This window comes from Saccopteryx leptura, chromosome 3 (genome assembly GCF_036850995.1).
Source record: "Saccopteryx leptura isolate mSacLep1 chromosome 3, mSacLep1_pri_phased_curated, whole genome shotgun sequence".
Classification (NCBI taxonomy): Eukaryota; Metazoa; Chordata; class Mammalia; order Chiroptera; family Emballonuridae; genus Saccopteryx; species Saccopteryx leptura.
In genome coordinates, this window is record NC_089505.1 from 144,176,947 (window position 1) to 144,189,898 (window position 12,952).

At 37.2% G+C, this 12,952-nt stretch overlaps 1 protein-coding gene across 2 annotated transcripts in view; it reads right to left on the reverse strand.

Annotated features, from left to right (window-relative positions):
• Positions 1 to 12,952, reverse strand: part of LRRC40 (leucine rich repeat containing 40) — a 50,765-nt gene that overhangs the window by 16,548 nt on the left and 21,265 nt on the right. For both annotated transcript variants that reach the window (XM_066376555.1, XM_066376554.1), the window contains exons 8-9: positions 9,085 to 9,172; positions 8,923 to 8,968 (exon numbers count right to left, since the gene is read on the reverse strand). In XM_066376555.1, coding sequence (XP_066232652.1) covers positions 8,923 to 8,968; positions 9,085 to 9,172 — 134 coding nt within the window. The remainder of the gene's footprint in view (positions 1 to 8,922; positions 8,969 to 9,084; positions 9,173 to 12,952) is intronic.

The window sequence follows — 12,952 nt, forward strand, 5'->3', positions numbered from 1 at the left end:
CATTTAAAATCTGACAATTTGCATAATCTAGTAAACATAAATATACTACTTACTTTAAGATTTTTTTTTAGTAAATCCAAGACTTTATTTTCAATAGAAACTTCCTAACATGTAAGCATATTCATTCACACACAATCAATCCTCTCACTCATCTCCAGATACTGTATAACACTTTTTGGCAATATTTCCCAAACTGGTCTAGAGATTCAATGTAATCCCCCAGCAGAATTCCAGCTGATTTCTTTGTGTAAGTTGATTCTAAAATTCATATTGGATTGCAAGAAACCCAGAAAAGCCAAAACAAGCCTGAGAAAAAGAATAAAGTAGGAGGACTTATACTTCTTGATTGCAAAACTTACTACAAAGCAAACGTAATCAAGATGGTGTGGTACTGGCACAGACTAGACAGAGAGATCAATGAAATAAAACTGAGAGTCCAGAATGAACCTTATATGTATGGTCAACTGATTTTCAACATGGATGGCAAGACCATTTAATAAGAAAAGAATTGGCTGCTCAACAAATGGTGCAGAGAAACTAGATAGTTACATGCAAAAGGATTAAATTGGGCCCATATCTCATACCACATGTAAAAATGAACTTAAGGCCCTGACTGGGTGGCTTAGTAGATAAAGCGTTGACCTGACATGCCAGAGGTCACAAGTTTGACCCTGGCCAGGACACGTGGGAAAAGCAATCAATGAGTACACAACTAAAAATGGAACTAAGTGAAATGAGTTGATGCTTCTCTCTCTTTTTCTCTATATACTTTCCCCTTTCCTCCCTTTCCCTTCTCTCTTTCAAATCAATGAAAAAAAATTTTTTTAATTAACTCAAAATTGCCTGACCAGATGGTGGCACAATGGATAGAGCATTGGCCTGGGATGCTGACGACCCAGATTTGAAACCCTAAGGTCCCCGGCTTGAGCATGGGATCATAGACATGATCCTGTGGTCACCGACTTGAGCCCACAGATTGCTGGCCTGAAGCCCAAAGTTGCTGGTGTGAGCCTAAGGTCGCTGGCTTGATCAAGGGGTCACTGGCTCAGCTGGAGCCCTCTGGTCAAGGTACATATGAAAAAGCAATCAATGAACAACTAAGGTGCCACAACTCTGAATTGATGCTTCATATCTCTCTCCCTTCCAGTCTGTCTGTCTGTTTGTCTCTCTCTCTCTCTCTTGCATAAAAAACAAAATAAAACAATAACAACAAAAAACCCTCAAAATAGATCAAAGACATAAATGTAAAGCAAAAATATAAAAGCTAAAAGAAAGTACTCAGGCAAATCTTAATAAAATAGAATTCTGCAAAGGATGTTTAGATATGAGACCAAAAGATAAGCAAATAAATAAAAAACAGAAAAATTGACTTCATGAAAATTCAAAAAGACTTCTGTGTTTCAAAGGATACCATCAACAGAAATAAGACAACCCATAGTGGGTTAGAAGATATTTGCAGATCATATATCTGACATATGACTTATATCTAGACTGCATAGAGAACTATTATAGTTTGGCCTGGTCAGTGGCTGAGTGTGCCATTTGGAGCCCAAGGTCACTGGTTCAAGCCCCAATCAGGGCACATATGGGAAGCAATCACTGGCATAACGAAGTGGAACAATGAATTGGTGCTTCTCTCTCTCCCTTCCTCTCTCAAAAATCAAAAAACAAAACAAAAAAAACTATTATAATTCAATAATAAAAAGGTAAATAATCTAATTAAAAATTGGGCAAGACATATGAAGAGACATTTTTCCAAAGATGTACAAATGACCATTAAGCACATGAAAAGATGCTCAACATCATTAGTCATCAGGGAAATGCAAATCAAATCCACAGTGAGATACTTCACATCCACTAGGATACCTGGAATCTGAAGGTCAGAAAACAAGTGTTGTGAAGATATGGAAGAATCAAAACCCTCACACAATGCTGGTAAGAATATACAGTGGTACAGTTGTTTTATAAAACAGTCTGGTAGTGCTACAAGTGACAAAACAAAGTTACCATATGGCCCTGTAATTCTACTCCTAGAAATAAATGCAAGAGAAATAAAAACATATATTCAAACTAAAATGTATAAATATACAAATTTAAAAGAATAGAAATCATACAATGTCTGGTTTCAGATAACGTAATTAAACTAGAAATCAGTAACAGAAGGACAACTAGAAAATTCCAAAATACTGGCAATTAAATAACAGGTTTCCAAATAACAAATGACTCACAAAAGAAATCTAAAAAGAAATTTTGAAATATTTTGAACTACATGAAAATGAAAACACAACTTAACAAGATTTGTTGAATGAAGTAAAAGGAGTTTTCAGAAGGAAATTTGTAACACTGAATGCACATACTAACATAGACTTAAAATCAATAATCAAAATTTCCACCTTAGAAAATTAGAAAAAGAAGAGCAAATTGAATGCAAAGTAAAGAGAAGAGATAGAATAAGAAGTCGAGCAGAAATTGATAAAATTTAAAACAGGATATCAATAGAGAAAATTGAAAACAAAAACTGGTTCTTTGAAAAGATCAATAAAATTGTGCCTCTAAATCAGGCTAAGAAATAGAGATAGTACACTAATTATTTATATCAGAAATGAAAGAAGAAACACCACTACAGATCCTATGGAATGAAAATAATAAAGAAGTAATATGAACAACATGCCCACTAATTTGATAATCTAGATGAAATAGACCAATACCCTTAAAGACACAATCTGCTAAACTCAAACAAGAAGACTCAGAAAAACTAAAACGCCATATCTATTACAAACACTGAATCAATAATTAATAACCTTCCAAACAGGTTCAGTGGTGAATTCTACCAAACATTTAAGGAACATATTACACCAATATCAGAGGCTAGAAGCAGAAGGAGTACTTCCTAATTCATTTTACATGGCCATCATTATCCTAATATCTGTCAAAAAGATTACAAGAAAACTGGAAAGCAGTATCTCTCATAAAAATACACGTAAAAATCTCACACAATACTAAATCTCAAACACAATACAAATATGGGTGCTAAAAAATATTACTAGTTTTCCTCCCATCTTCTAAGTTCTTCTCGCTGGGCGAATAATCAAATGAACAGAGACAGATTAATAGGAGAAAATCAAATTTTAATACATGTGCAAGGGGTATTCACATTGGCACAAAAGTTCCAAAGATAAAAAGGCAACATTGGGTATATAAGACATTTTAGAAAAAAGAAAATTGGAGAAAAACAGGGTCTTAGATTTCAGAAATGAGAATGGGCAATTTACAGGTCACTGAGGAAAAGCAGAATATATATGAAAGGAAAAGTTTTGCTAGGCAACTCAGGAACAACTGGACACAGGGTGTATTCTAGCTACAGGCTTGGAGTCTTTCTCATTAATGCTAGGGTGAAGATATCCAAGGTAAGAAAGCCAGGGATCTCTTCTTTTTTTTTTTTTTTAATATTTTTTGTTAATATTTTAAAACTCTAATAACAATCTAGTGTGTACCTCTTTTATTGTTCTTAAGTATTTTTTAATCTTTATTTTATTATTATTATTTTTTAATTTTTTATTTATTCATATTTTTAGAGAGACAGGAGAGAGATTGTGTGTAAAAGAGAGAGAGAGAAGGAGGGAGGAGCAGGAAGCATCAACTCCCATATGAGCCTTGACCAGGCAAGCCTAGGGTTTCGAACCAGAAACCTCAGCATTCCAGGTTGACGCTTTATCCACTGTGCTACCACAGGTCCAGGGATCTCTTCTTAAAGCAGGTTTCTTTGAATCTCTCTGGCAGGAAAGGAGGGAAGGCTCCCTCGAGTATTGTTTTTTTTCTTCTTCTTCTTTTCAAAGTAAAAAGAGGGGAGACAGAGAGGTTGGGGCATATGCCCCAACCAGGATCCACCAGGCAACTGCATCTGGAGCAGATGCTCTGCTCATCTGGACCCATGCTTGAAATGCAGGTATTTTAGTGCCTGAGGCAGAGGCTCCACTGATCCATCCTCAGCAACCCCTCCCCCCTGGCAATGCGTACCTGGAGGGGGAAGGGTGGAGAAGCAGATGGTTACTTCTCCTGTGTGCCCTGACTGGGAATCAAACCTACAACATCCACATGCTAAGTGGATTCTCTACCACTGAGTCAACCAGCCAAGATGTGTGAGTGTGTATGTGGTGGGGCATGGTGGACAGACAGGGACAGACAGACAGGAAGGGAGAAAGATGAAAAGCATCAACTCTTCATTGGGGTTCCTTAGCTGTTCATTAACTGCTTTCTCATATGTGCCTTGATGGAGGCAGGGGAGCTCAAGTCAAACCAGTGACCCCTTGATCAAGCCAGCAACCTTGGGCTCAAGCCAGTAAACTTTGGGCTTAAGCCAGCAACCATAAGGTCATATGTATGATCCCACACTCAAGCTGGCAACCCCGCTGCTCAAGCTGGCGACCCTGTGCTCAAAGTACTGAGCCCACACTCAAGACCGCGACCTCCGGGTTTTGACTCTGGGACCAGCAGCATCCCAGGCAGATGCTCTATCCATTGTGCCACCACCACCACCTGGTAAGGCTGCGGATTGTTTCTTAAAATCAATTATTCCAAAAAGGCAGCTTCGGGGTGGCAAAACTTTTGTTCCCTTCACTAGCAAATCAAATCTAAAAAAGTATAAAATGACAAATGGGATATAATGCAAGTATGAAAGGCTAGTTCAAGGCTCACAAGCCAGTTAATGTAATCCTTCACATAAACAGGCTAAAAAATAAAAATGTCATGGTCATATCAATAGATGCATAAAAAAGCATGTGACAAAATCCAACACCCATTCATGATAAGTGTGTGTGTGCGCGCACACACACACACACACACACACACACACACACACACACATGCTCAGTAGACTAGGAATAGAGGGTGAAGGGGACCAAAGTCTTACCACTGTAAAGCTGCTCTTTGGAACACTGATTTTAAGCTGGTATTAAGAAACAAGACTCAGATAAAAACCTTCGTGTTTGGAAGGTTGGAACAGCACCAGAATGTTACTGCCATTGCACCTCAGTTCAGCAATCTTGGTACTTGAGTTTTGGCTAAGTAAGAATTCAGTGCCAAGATTAAATACAAGCAAAAGTTTATTTAGAAAGTCACAGAGGTAGAAGAAGTAAGCCCACTGGTCTGCCTGAGCTCAGGAAACAAGTCATAAAGGCAAAGGAAGAGCCCCTGCAGCTTAGGGGGAAAAGCAAAGAGAAATGCCTAAGGGAAGTAAGGCCAAAATAGACATGGTGGAGAGAGAGGGGGAGAATGAGGGAAAGGGAGAAGAGAGAAAGAGAGAGAGCTGTGGGGAGGGAAGAAAGCGAGAGCGCTGTCTTTGTTCAAAGATGACACAATCATCTAGGTAGAAAACATGAAGAATCAGCAAAAATACCTCCTGGAACTAAATAAGTGATTACAAAAAGTTGAGGATACAAGGTAAACATGCAAAAGGAAAATGCTTTCCTCTATATCAACAATAAATGAGTAGAATTTGAAATTAAAAACAATACAATTTACAATAGCACCTGAGAAATAAAATACTTAGGTATAAATCTAATAAAATACTGTATGCAGAGAACTATCTGAGGAAAACTATAAAACTCTGATGAATAAAATCAAAGAACTAACAAGAGAAATTCCATGTTCATGGATTGAAAGACCCAATATTGTCAAGATCAGTTCTTCCCTACTTGATCTATAAATTCATTACTATCCCAAAAAAATCCTATCCAAATTATTTTGTCAATATCAACAAACTGATTCTAAAGTTTATATGGAGAGGCAAAAGATCAGAATAGACAACACTATACTGAAGGAGAAGAACAATGTTAGCGGACTGACACTATCCAATTTCAACTTATTATAAAGTCATATTAATAGAGACACTGTGATAGTGGCAAAAGAACAGAAGTGAAAGCCTGTAAGTAAACCCCCCCCAATATATAAATATAGTCAAGTGATCCCTGACAAATGAGCAAAGGCAATATAATGGAGCAAAGATACTGTTTTTCACAAATGGTATCAAAACAAGACATATACAAACAAAAAAAAATAACAACTTTAATAGTAATTGACAAAACTTGGAAACAACTGAGATATCTTCTAGGAGGTGAATAAACTGTGGTACATCCAGGCAGTAAAATTTTATTCAGCATTAAGAATAAATGAGCTATCAAGCTATAAAAACATATGGAAAATACTTAAATATAAATTACTAAGTGAGGCCCTGGCTAGTTGGCTCAGTGGTAGAGCATCGGCCTGGTGTGCAGAAGTCCCGGGTTCGATCCTAGCCAGGGCACAGAGGAGAAGCGCCCATCTGCTTCTCCACCCTTCCCCCTCGCCTTCCTCTCTGTCTCTCTCTTCCTCTCCCACAGCCAAGGCTCCATTGGAGCAAAGATGGCCCAGGCGCTGAGGATGGCTCCCTGGCCTCTGCCTCAGGCGCTAGAGAGGCTCTGGTCGCAACAAAGCGACGCCCCGGATGGGCAGAGCGTTGCCCCCTGGTGGGCGTGCCGGGTGATCCTGGTCGGGTGCATGAGGGAGTCTGTCTGACTGCCTCCCCGTTTCCAGCTTCAGAAAAATACAAAAAAAAAAAAAATTACTAAGTGAAAGAAGCCAATTTAAAAAGGTTACTAACTGTACGATTCCAATTATATGAGATTTTGGAAAGGGCAAAAACAGGGAGACAAGAGAAAGATCATTGGTTGCTAAGCATGGAGAGACAGATCACAGAGGATTTTTAGAGTGGCAAAAATACTTTGTATGATATTAAAATAATGGTACACCACCAAGAGTGAACCATAAGATAACAGTGGACTTCAAATGATTCTGACATGTCAATGTAAGTTCATCACTGGGTGAGTGATATTGATACTGAGGAGGCTATACATGTGTGGGTTAGAAGATATATGTAAAATCTCTTTACCTTTCTCTCAATGTTTTGTAAACCTTAAACTACTCTTAAAAAATTACCTTAAAAATTTTTGATTATTCTGACATGACTTCTATTCATATTAGAATAAACAAGTTTTTCTATAGGAGAAAGCAAACCTGAAAAGAAAGAAAACTTTCTGGAAAGACCTTATTTTAATAATTTATTATAAGGCCAAGGCATAAAATAAAAATTACTGATGTATACGATTATTTATTTCACATATACTAATTGGTCATATGGTGCTAGGCGAGGCTGTGCATAACCAGTAGAGTTTTTGAGCTAAATTGACAGTTGCTGCACTTATCCACTAAGTTTTGGAGTGGTTTGGTGGTATCTGCTGCAATATACATACTTATTAGACAACAAATGTTTTTGCTCTAATCTTAATTCTCTAGTGTATATTATATACATTAAATAAAAATGGGATATATCATATCTATATAAGCCTGAGCGGGCAGTGGTACAGAGAGAACAGCCTGGGACATAGAAGACCCAGGTTCAAAACCCCGAGGTCACCTGCTTGAGTGTGGGCTCATCAGGCTTAAGTGCGGGTTCACCAGCTTGGGTGTGGGGTTGCTGGCTTTAGCGTGGGATCATTAACATGACCCCATGGTCACTGGCTTGAGCCCAAAGTGCACTGGGTTGAAGCCCAAGGTTGATAGCTTAAGCAAGGGGTCACTGGCTCAGTCCCCAGGCAAGGCAGATAAGAGAAAACAATAATTGAACAACTAAAGTGCTGAAACGAAGAATCGATGCTTCTCATCTCTCTCCCTTCCTGCCTGCCTATCCCTATCTGTCCCTCTCTCTGTCTCTCTTGTTGGAAAAAATAAAGGGATATATAATAGTTTTAGTGAAGCATTAAAAATTAAATTTACATCCCTACCTGGGCAGCTTAGCATTGGTTAGAGCATTATCCCAATACACCAAGGTTTCAGGTTCAATCCCAGGTCAGGGCACATAACAGAATCAAGCAATGAATGCATAAATAAATGGAACAGCCAATCAATGTTTCTCTCTCTAACATCAATAAATAAATAAAAGAATTGTTTTTAATTTAATTCATAGAGCCTGACCAGTGGTAGAATAGTGAATAGAGCATCAACCTGGGACACTGATGCAACCTGGAACCCAGGTTCAAAACCCCAAGGTCACACTAGCTTGAGCATGAGCTCATCCAGTGTAAGCACAGGGTCGCCAGCTGGAGCATGGAATCAACTTGAAGCCCAAGGTCACTGGCTTGAACAACAGGTCGCTAGCTCGAGGAAGGGGTCACTGGCTTGGCTGAAGGCCCCCTGTCAAGGCACATATGAGAAGCAATCATTGAACAAATAAAGTGATGCTACTACAAGTTGATGACTTTCATCTCTCTCCCTTCCCCTCTCTCTAAAAATAAATATTAAATTCATAGATTCATTTTCTCCTTTGACAAATGTTCATGCTAAATGAATATATACTGAAAAATGTGTTTTGTCTTTTCTTTTATCAGAACTTAGCAAATGCAGCAGATATTCAAATACCTGTTAATATACTTTCCAGTCAATGTGTGTGTATATATATCCATGTATCTTATTATAATTATGTATCATATATATAAAACTCACACACTATATCACATATATAAGCAAGTGTGTGTGTGTGTGTGCGTGTGCGTGTGTATAAACTCCAAATATTACACCATAAAAGTCAAATTTTGCGCCTTTCAAAGTTAAAGCACTGGTGCTTATTGAATCTTTCTTATTTTTTCTAATTGGTATACTATAACACACAAAACAATAGGTTAAAGACAGAATGATATTATTGTTGATTTAAGGATGTTTTTATAACTTCAATATACTTGTGGCCTATCTGGATTCAAAATTAGAGCCACACATGCCAGGAAACATTTCCTCTACTTAACTATACCCAAAATACATGTAAATTTATGCACTATTAACGCTTCACTATATTTCATATTATCCTTCAATCTATAGAAGAAAATTTAAAAGTACCTTTAATCTTGCTTCGTAAATATTTTAAAATTTCTTGGGTTCCTTTCTGAAAAGAGAAAGAGATGAACACATTTACTAAGACATATCTTAAAGTTTTATACATTAACACATATGTCTGAATTTTAAATTTAAAAATTGAAGCTGATTTCTAAATATGCTTACATTTATAATTTCTCTTCGAATGGTTCTCATAGGATTTCCTTCTAGTGCCAGGAATTTCAAATGAAGTTTTCCCAATGAATATGGCAGACTACAAAAGATTAAATCAATTTCAGGGAAACATTAAGATGAAGTAGGGCCTGACCTGTGGTGGCGCAGTGGATAAAGCGTCGACCTGGAAATGCTGAGGCCACCGGTTCAAAACCCTGGGCTTGCCTGGTCAAGGCACATATGGGAGTTGATGCTTCCAGCTCCTCCCCCCTTTTCTCTCTCTCTCTCTCTGTCTCTCTCTCCTCTCTCTCCCTCTCTGTCTCTCTCTCTCTCTCCTCTCTAAAAATGAATAAAAATTTTTTTTTAATTTAAATTCTGATTAAATTAAAAAAAAGATGAAGTATAATTCAACTGAACAGTTGAGTATCAAACTGACAACATATATATGTAACAAAGAAAACCCAAGCAATGCAGGCCTACAATACTTCCTTTTGAGGTAAATGCTGAACATGTAAAAGAAAAAAAACCCAAAAAAACAGATATGTTTGAAATTGTCATACTGTGATTGCTAAAAAAAATGTGAGCTATAAAACATCTGCTATATTATATCCAGTGCTAAAATATGTTCAATATATAAATTTGAATTAATCACTGATTTAAATAGTCATCCTTGCTGATATTAAATATTTTAATTTTTCCCTTCAAGCAAGTAAACAAAATTCTTCCTAAAAAAAGACAAAAAGATAATTTTTAATCACTCAATTCATATTTTCATTCCATGAGAAAGTCATTTCTATCTTTTTTTTTTTTTTTTTTGATTGATTTTTAGCCAGAGAGGGGGAGAGAGAGAGAGAGAGAGAGAGAGGAATGTCGATCTGTTCTTATATGTGCCCTGACCGGGGATTGAACCGGCAACCTCTGTGCTTCCGGTCGGTGCTCTAGCCAATTGAGCCATCTGGCCAGGGCCATTTCTATCTTCATCACACAAAATAACCTATTGAGACTGAATATCCAATCTCAAAATTAAGTATCCACAATATTATGTAGGCTTTGGTATAAGGATATCAAGATTCTTGCCCTTAAAAAGTCCTCAGTTCAACAAAGGAAAAAGTCACGTATATGGTTAACCAAAACAAAGTAGATAAGAATTATCACATAAACTAGTACAGCACTTTGGAAAGCAGTCTTTTAAAGTTAAGGATACACTTTTCATACAACTAAGCAATCCTACTCCTACAGATTTACCCAGAAGATGTAAAACCAATGTCCACACAGAGACTTTTACACGAATGTTCACAATAGCCAATAAACTGAAAATAATTTAAATGTCCATCAGCTAACTATTGAAGAGATGAGTAAATTCTGGTGTCACTGTATAATGGATTAACACTCAATAATAAAAATGAATTGCTGATACAGACATCACCTGAATGAATTGCAAAGGCCTCATGCTACGTGAAAGAAGACAAACACAAAATTATATATTGTGTGATTAAAAAGGCAAAACTACAGAGGCAAAGCACATCAGTAATTGCTAGAGTTGAGGTATTAAAAGGGGCTTGACTGCAAAGGGTATGAGGACATTTAAGGGAGACAGAAATGTTCTACATTGACTATGACAATGGTTACACAAACATACACATTTGTCAAAAATCATTAAATTGTATGCTTAAATTAGTGAATTCTATTGTATATAAATTATACACCAATAAATATATATGTAATAAAACAAACACTAAACCACAGAAATATAGAAATTAGCAATGGGGAGAAGGAAGTAGCAAATCCTAAAAACAGAAATGGGATTCCATCAGTCTGTGAGGCAGGAAAAGGGCATTTTTGAGTAAAAGAACAAAATAAAGTCAGTACATTTATAGTTCAGTGTAGTGTGGTCTGAGAACAGCATACCTGTAGGAATGAAAGATGACATATAGAGAGAATAAAGTCTGACTGTGCGATGCCCTTGAATTTTATCCAAAAAGACTGGACTTTATTTTGTAAGATATCAGTTCCCAATTGCTGAAAAATCAGAGGCATCAAAATCTCCTAGGAGATTGTTCAAGACAACAACAAAAAACCAATTCTACAATCCCATCATTATTAGATGTCCTGATTCTTAAGTGCATCAGAATTTGTACAGTAATCCCCCCTATCCTCGGTTTCACTTTGGAACATTTTAGTTACCTGTGATCAACTTCCATCTGAAAATATTAAATGGATATTTCCAGAATTAATTCACAAGTGTTAAATTGTGCACTGTACTGAGTAGCATGATGCAGTCTCATGCAGTCCAACTCATTACCTCCTGAACAAGAACATCCCTTTGTCCTGTGCAGCCATGCTAACTGCACTCCCCACTGAAGACTGTTGGTAGCCGTCTGGGTTATCAGATCGACTGTTGTATGACATGTCTGTGTTCAAGTAACCCTTATTTTACTTAATAACACCCTCAAAGACATTCACATAACTTTATTACAGTATGTTGTTATAATTGTTTTATTATAGTTCAGTTATTGTTAATCTCTTACTGTACTTAATATAAATTAAACTTTATTATAGGTCTGCATAAGAAACAGAAACTATCAATAAAGTTTGGTACTATCCAGTTTCAGGCATCCAGTAGGGATCTTGGAACATATCTCCAGCATATAAGATGTGAGGGGAAATACTGTATTTGTTTTTCTAAAAGCTTCTTAGTGATTCTGATGTATAGACATATTTGATAAAGTGTTATAATACAGAACCATCAAAGCTTTTTAGCAGAAGACCTGATTTTTATTTTATAAAATATATTCTGGTAGCAGTGTGAGTTTGTTTAGAGGAGGCTGACCAGGCGGTGGCATAGTAGATAGAGCGTCGGACTGGGACGCAGAGGACCCAAGTTAGAAACCCCAAGGTTGCCAGCTTGACGCAGGCTCATCTGGTTTGAGCAAAGCTCACCAGCTTGAACCTGAGATCTCTGGCTTGAGCAAGGGGTTATTCGGTGTGCTGTAGCCCCTGGTCAAGGCACATATGAGAAAGCAATCAATGAACAACTAATGTGCTGCAATGAAGACTTGATGCTTCTCATTTCTCTCACTTCCTGTCTGTCTCATCTGTACCTCTCTCTCTCTGTCACAAAAAAAAATTTTTTTTGTTTAGAGGAGATTCTAGAGAAGTACAAAATGAAAAGAATTGTCTAATTAGAAAGAATTATCTAAGTAGAAAGAAACTAATATTTATTGCCATTATGTTCTAGGCTCAGTGATAGATATATATGTACCTTTTATCCAGATCTCTGAAAAAAGAGGAATATAGCAGAAATATTTCTACCAATTACTTTAACATTTTTATTATAGGTTTTGTTTTAAAGATTTGCATTTCACTGCTTTTATACAGTAGCCAAAATAAAACTGCCATGTGGAAAAATTTATATGTCAATATTTCTAAGAGGCAAGAGATTATTTCATTCACTAGTTGTAAGGCAAGCATTTTTAGGAATATCTAGGTCAGGGGTCTCAAACTCGCGGCCCACAGGCCGCATGTGGCCCGCAGAACAATTTTGTGCGGCCCGCAGACTAATCCACGAAGTTCAAAATATTTTGGATAAAATTAAGTAAGCCTAGGGGCCTACTTGTATTTTTCATTTCTCTAGCATCCTAGCTAGATATTAGCTTAGTTAACAGCAGTTGTGATGCGAACTACAGTTTCTGGTCGTTTTGTGACACTGAGTAAACTGCATGTACGATTGTGCTTGTTGTACTGATTTTTTTTGGTTTTCAACTGCAGTGAGAAAAGTGTTGCGTAACAGTTGCCTTTTGTAGACCTAGTGCAGCCCACGGAACGGCTGTGATCTTGCTCTGCGGCCCACATGCTGAGTTGAGTTTGAGACCCCTAATCT